Source organism: Tupaia chinensis, unplaced genomic scaffold (genome assembly GCF_000334495.1).
Source record: "Tupaia chinensis unplaced genomic scaffold, TupChi_1.0 Scaffold144346_1, whole genome shotgun sequence".
Taxonomy (NCBI): domain Eukaryota; kingdom Metazoa; phylum Chordata; class Mammalia; order Scandentia; family Tupaiidae; genus Tupaia; species Tupaia belangeri.
In genome coordinates, this window is record NW_006204205.1 from 440,350 (window position 1) to 446,728 (window position 6,379).

Sequence of the window (6,379 nt, forward strand, 5' to 3'; positions counted from 1 at the left end):
CACACACACACACACACACACACACACGGCATGAGTTTTAAACCACTGGGTCCAGGACTCAAACCGTGGTTGATTATGTGGGAGTCCAGCGACATAATCATTATGTCATCAGCATATTCTTAAGACAGATATTTAGAAATAAAATTTTGTTAATAAAAATAATATTTTCCATGCTGTAGCTAAGACATGCTGTAGTCTTGGGAGGGCAATTTGACAATTTGTATTAAAAGCCTTCAGATGTACATGTCATGTGGCCCAGTATTTCTGCTTCTGAGAGCTGATCCAATTTTTAAAGAGCGACCCCAAAACTGAGCTAGAGGAATATTTATCACACAGCACTGTTTGTAAGAGTACGTGGTTGGGGCCAGCAGGTGGTGTGGTGGGTAAAGCACTAGACTCCCAAGTGGCCAACTATAGTTCAAGTCCCGGACCTGGTGGCTTGCTTTCTCACTTTGTCTCTCTCTGGTAAGTGCACGTGCCCTTTAGCAAATTAAAAAAAAAAAATGTTGATACATAAAATTAAATGAATAATTATTTTTTTAAAAAGAATACCTGGGTACAAAACAATCCAAATGTCCAACAGGGAGTAATGAGTTAAATTAATTATGGCACATCTGTACAATGGAATAATCTGCATTCAAAATAATAATAACAATAAATACCATTTGTAGAACACTTACTCTGTGCTGGGGGCATATTAAAAGCTTACAGGTACCACCTCTCTTCATTCTCCTGATGGTACATGCACCATTATCATGGTTATCTTACAGATGAGAAAAACTAAGGCCTGACACAGTTAAGTCAGGGCCAGCCGGTGGCATGGCGGGTAAGGTGGTTAGACCAATGTGGTTGGAGTCAAGACCTAGAGGCTTGAAAGACACACCGGGTACACAGGTGTGCAGGCATGTGGCCAAAAGTCCAACAGAAGGGAGAGAGGTAGCCATTGCAATGTGACCATTCCCCACAGTAGTATTTTCTCACTTTCCCTCTGTCTCTCTTTCTCTCTCTGGCCAATGGACACATCCTCTAGCAAATTAAAAAAAAAAAAAAAAAAGGAAGTCATGTGTCCAAAGTCACAAGCTAGGATGGCTGGGATTCACACCCAGGCAGACTGACTGCAGACACCAACCTCAGCCGTTCTACTATTTGACCTCCAGCAAGCCATTAAAAGAAAGATCGCAGAAGCAAGACTAGTCATGTGAAACAATGCTCATGATATATTACCAGGACAGAAAGCAGGTTTTAAAACAGTATTACGGTACTGGTCGGCAGAAAAGTCTGACACGGGGCCAGAAGGTGGTGTGGTGGTTGAGGCTGGACTTCCACATGGCCAGCTGTGGTTCGAATCCCAAACAGCTTGCTTTCTCACTTTCTCTCTCTTTCTCATGACTATAGCAAGTTAAAAAATAACATGAATAATAATAATAATTAATTTTAAAGAAAATAAAAGTCATGACGTATTTTTCTAGGCAAACCCAATACAGGCATGTGAAGCCAAGGGAGAAGGGTTCGGAAAGACGCACTGCTAACATGTACTAGCTTTGTAGTACGAAATTTTAAAACATTTAAATGTTTTTAAATTTAAATTTTAAAAAATTAGAATAACTGCTCACAGCAGTCGCTCACATGCTTCTGCGCACACTCCACGTTCAGCTGAGAGCCACGCGGTGAGGACAACAGGCACCAGCGCTGCTTGCTCCTCCCAACCAGCCTCCCCTAGAGGCAGCAAAGGCTCTCCAGCCGAGCTGGAGCTTCCTCTCTCGCTCCACCTCTCAGCAAGCTACGCCTACCCAGAAGCCCCTGGGCACTTGCCTAACTCAGGGTGCGCTCTGGCCTGGGAGCCAAACCCAGGGACCCCAGGAGCTTGAGATGCTCCTTCCCCTGTGCACACAGGAAGTAAGGAGACAGGCACGGCAGTGGCAGGACCAGGGTTAGGAGTCTGAGCTCTGCAGCCATGTACACTGGGGGCCCTCCTGACCTGGGCACCTGCTTCTTGGCTCTGTGGCCTTGGGCACATTATTTCATTTCTCTGAGGCTGTTCCAATTTGGAAGGGGAGGGGAGAGAATTAAAAAGATTACACACACACACACACACATATAAATATTATATCATGTATAAGTATATACATGTGTGTGTATAGATCAGTAATCAACATTTCCTGGACACTGGGCACCACTCCATACAAGCGATGCCAGCTATCACAGCTGCCCTACGACAGGCCCTGTGACTGTCTGCACGTCACGATGATGCAGGGAACTTCGACTGTGAACTCACTTTGCTGGTGAGTCGTGATGCTGCCTAGGCTGGGTCCACACCACTCCACATCCCAATGTCTGGGTCCAGGGAGGCCCTTCATCTAGATGGTTCCCATTGCCATTGCCATAGCTCCCCGCTGGGCCTCTGCCTGGCCTAGTGTGACCAAGCGGAGCCTCCCTACTCCTGAAACACCAGACACAGCTGTGTTTGGGCAGCCGACTTCTGGGAGAGACCAACCCTCCCTCCAACACGCACATGCAATATTCGAGTCAGTCCTAGGGCTGAGAGGCAAGCAGTAGCTTTGCTGCTGCAGACCTGTGCCAAGCCCCTGTCCAGCTCTGGCCTTGTGCTCTGGCCACCAGGGCTGCTGGCCCAACAGGGACTGCTCAAGCCCTAGGGACCAGGCCTGCAGGCCTCACACTTGGCACCTGCCCCAAGCCCTTTCAGATCTTCTCGGAGTTTCTGGGCCCCGGGCCTGGGTCTCCCAGTGGCTCTGAACAGTAGGCCTGTCTGGCCAGAGAAGGGACCGAGCGAATCCAAATTCAGTGTCCTTCAGGGCTTCTCCACCATATGGCCCATCCCAAACGAGAACGGCGGCACTGGAAAGTGTGTGCAAGCTCGTGAAGGAGAGCGTGTTGTGTGAACGGAGAGGGAGCGGATGTGAGTGTGTGAGTGTGCCTGTGCGCGCGTGGCTCCGAGTGTGCGCCGCTGCGATCGCAGTCCTTCCCGGGGCGGCGGCGGGCGGGCTGGGAAGGTCTCCTCCCCCCACCACATTGAGAAATCTCAGTGAGTCACCGAGTGGTTCTGCATATTAATGAGCTCGCTGCTGCGAGGGCAGGAGCGGATTTAAAGGAGGCCAGGGCGGGCGGAGGGAGGCTGTGGAGAGAGCGCAGAGCCGAGCGCAGAGCGCAGCGCGCAGCGAGACAGCCGCGAGGAACCCACCGACGGGCCAGCCGGAGCGAGCCGAGCGCTGCGGCGTCTCCCAGCCCAGAGAGCGCAGCCGGCGGCGTCTTCTGGCCGCCGCACGGACGGGCCGGCGCCCTCCCAGCGTGCCTGTTCCCGCGCCGCGCCCCTTCGGCCAGCATGAGGCTCCTGACCGCCGCGCTGCTCCTGCTGCTCCTGGCGCTGTGCGCCGCGCGCGTGGACGGTGAGTGCCCGGGAGGTCCCCTAGCCACCGTCTGGTCCCGTCCTGAGCAACCCCAGCACCAACGGCAAGGCATCCTGGGATCCTGGCGGGTCTGGGTGGGCACCGCGGGCAGAGGGGCAGGAGATCCCTCTCTCAACTGAGCGGTCCCCGCGCGCTCTCCCGCAGGGTCCAAATGCAAGTGCTCCCGGAAGGGTCCCAAGATCCGCTACAGCGACGTGAAGAAGCTGGAAATGAAGCCAAAGTACCCGCACTGCGAGGAGAAGATGGTTATGTGAGTTCTCGCTCCTCACAGAGAGCGTGTGCGCGCTGCCCCTGACCCGGTGCCGGGGCAGTCTGGGTCCGCGGCGGGCTAACAAACGGTTCCCTAAGCCTTTGTCAAGGCCTTAGCGAAGCCTTTGTAATTGTCCAACGAGTGCACAGGACGCTGACGCGACAGTCTGGAAGACAGTCTGGAAAGGGGGTCACTGTCCGTGCTCCGAACAGCGTCTCGGAGCTCACCCTTGCTAGGATTCAACTGGGGTAGCCTGGGTTTCCGCGTCGTGGGCCACCGCCTGCTGGGGCTGTCAAGGGTTAAAGGCTCCCAAGCACCAGCTTACAACACCTCTCCTGAAATCTCTCACAACACTCTCACCCAAACTGTAAGGTGCCCCCCACCTGCACCCCAGCACCGGAGAGATTAAAGCAAATATTCTCTTAAATCCTGACACAGCTTTCAGAGCCTTCTTCCTATGGGAGGACTGTCTACTGGGATGGCCCATTTTGGGTTCCAGGGGCTTTCATTTGGAGAAGGGTCTGGCTCTTCCTCACCCGCTGCAGTCCTCCGCAGTCAGCCTGAGCAGTCCTGCGCCAAGTGCACTGCTGGGGTTAACCGGCCTCACGGCCTAGGCCGGCATGGTGGGGATGTGGGGAAAGTTTTAAAAACTGGGGCAGAGTGAGAGAACACTGAGTTTCCTTGCTCCTCGGCCTTCCCAATTAACCACTTGCGGCTAGCACCGCTGTGTCCCCCATCAATATGCTCTTGGCCAGGAAGGGAGCCCTTGGCAAAAGCAGCTACCAAATATTTGCCACGGACCATTGGCCCCTCTTCCCCTCCCCCAGAAACAGGACACACTTTATTCTCAGTCTGGGCAAGTGCCTTCCACTGACTGGCCTTGCTGGCCCAAAGACCTGCCCACAGTGTCTGCAAAGGCAGTGCACACCCCCCCACCCTGCATGCAGACCCCTGCCACCTAGGGGCACAGTCAGGCTGAAGTTTGGGGGATTTGCAAAGCCACCGGGCTTGAGCCCCATTCCTCCTGCACAGGGATCTAAATTAACCTGCTTGTCCTTGTCCCTGCCTTGCAGACTAAACTCAGAAAAACTGCCCCAAATCCTTCTTGATGGAAGCCAGGGGTCAAATGAACTGGGAGAGGAGTTAGAAGCCCCTTGGCACATCCAGGTTGGAGTCTGAAAAGGACAGGGGGCACTGCAAGCTAAATTGCACTCACGCAAGAGCTGAAGAATGCTCTGTACACCAGGCAGGTTTCTGAGAACTTGTGGGGGGAAGTGGGGTACAGGATGCAGTGGTATCTCAGGACAAAGCTCAGAAAAGCCATGCTGTTTTCCTGGCAGAGCTCTTCTGAGTACGGAGGGAAACTCCAGCCAGGCAAGCGTGCGTGAAGCCTTCATGCAGCCTGGTGAAACTTTGCAAGGGCTGTGTGAAGAGCAGCACACCGTTCCCTCTCCTAAGCCTCCTCCCTCCCAGCCTGAGTCTCAGGCCTCATCCCTGAAGGGCCAGAGGCTCCTCTCCTCTCCTAAGAGCCTAACACTCTCTACATCAGACTAGGGGCCAGCACTTTTTGCCAAAGCAGGTTTCCAGCCACAAGGGCTGAACAAAGGCAAGTTTTCCAGCTCACCCTGAGTCACCCAGAAATCTCTGCTGAGGCTGGAGGTGGGAGGGAGGCAGCAGGCAGAGCAGTCCCCTTGGCAAGTAGGAGTCCATGCATCTGGAAGGGTCCAGAGTCCAGATTTTGTACAGGACAGTTCATGTCCTATGTCCTCTGAGTTCCCACTGAAACCCCCACCTCCTGACCTGGGTGCTGAGGAAAGGGACGCAGGCCTCAGCATGTCTGATAGTTGTTGGGGTCACAAATCCTCAAAGTGCACTCCAGGACTGATTTCCATAATCCCAGTATTATGACGAGGCACGTGGGAGGGCGCCATGGTGGGAGGGCCAGTCCTTTCCTGCTCTCCCTGACCTTCAGGGTTTCCGACACTCAGCCCGCACACTGACCTGACTGGGCATTGCGTGTCCCTTCATTCAGAGTGCTACAGCAGCATTGTAGGCAGAGAGAAATGCTTCTGGTAAATTCCTGCAGGGTGACTAGGTACCACGGGAGGCAAACAACCAGAGTACACTCTGAAGCCTGGCCCCTGCTCACAACCTGAAAGGAGCCAGGCGTCTCAGAGGGGTTCAGTGAAGGCCCCGGGCCCTGTCCTCTGTCCTGCCCTGGGGTGCTGCGCCCATGAGGGGCCCAGAAACTCAGAGCACAAAGAAGGGATGAGGACAGGTTGTCCCATGGACGCCCCGAGATTCAGTTCCCTCTCCCACTGATTGGGAGGCTGAGCTCATGGCAATGGCAACACTGGCTGCTTCTAGAACTTGGCCCATGGGCCCTGACACTTTACCTGTGGCACCCTGTGGGGACCTGCCTCCCTGCCTTTCCACTCTCACCTCCCACCACCCTCTTTTACCACCCCCAGCCCATCGCACTGCCCCAGTCCTCAGTCACACCTTGCTGTACTGGGGCCCCTCAAGAAGCAGCATCCTCACCTCTCACCTGACACTTCTCCAGGGGCCTTACGTAGGACCTTGAACATAACATGTAGTTTCCATAAAAGTTTTATACACCCTTCATATTTTTTAGAATTATTTTATTTATTATTAATTTTTAATTTGCCATAGGACATGTGCGCTCATCTGAAAGAGAGGGAAA

General features: G+C 53.6%; 1 protein-coding gene across 1 annotated transcript in view; it reads left to right on the forward strand.

Moving 5' to 3' along the window:
* The first annotated feature begins 3,082 nt into the window (after positions 1 to 3,082).
* The window catches only part of CXCL14 (C-X-C motif chemokine ligand 14), a 12,546-nt gene continuing 9,249 nt past the window's right edge, over positions 3,083 to 6,379 (forward strand). Inside the window, exons 1-2 of the mRNA XM_006166838.3 lie at positions 3,083 to 3,404; positions 3,570 to 3,675. Of these exons, the coding sequence (XP_006166900.1) occupies positions 3,341 to 3,404; positions 3,570 to 3,675 (170 nt within the window). The 5' untranslated portion in view covers positions 3,083 to 3,340. The remainder of the gene's footprint in view (positions 3,405 to 3,569; positions 3,676 to 6,379) is intronic.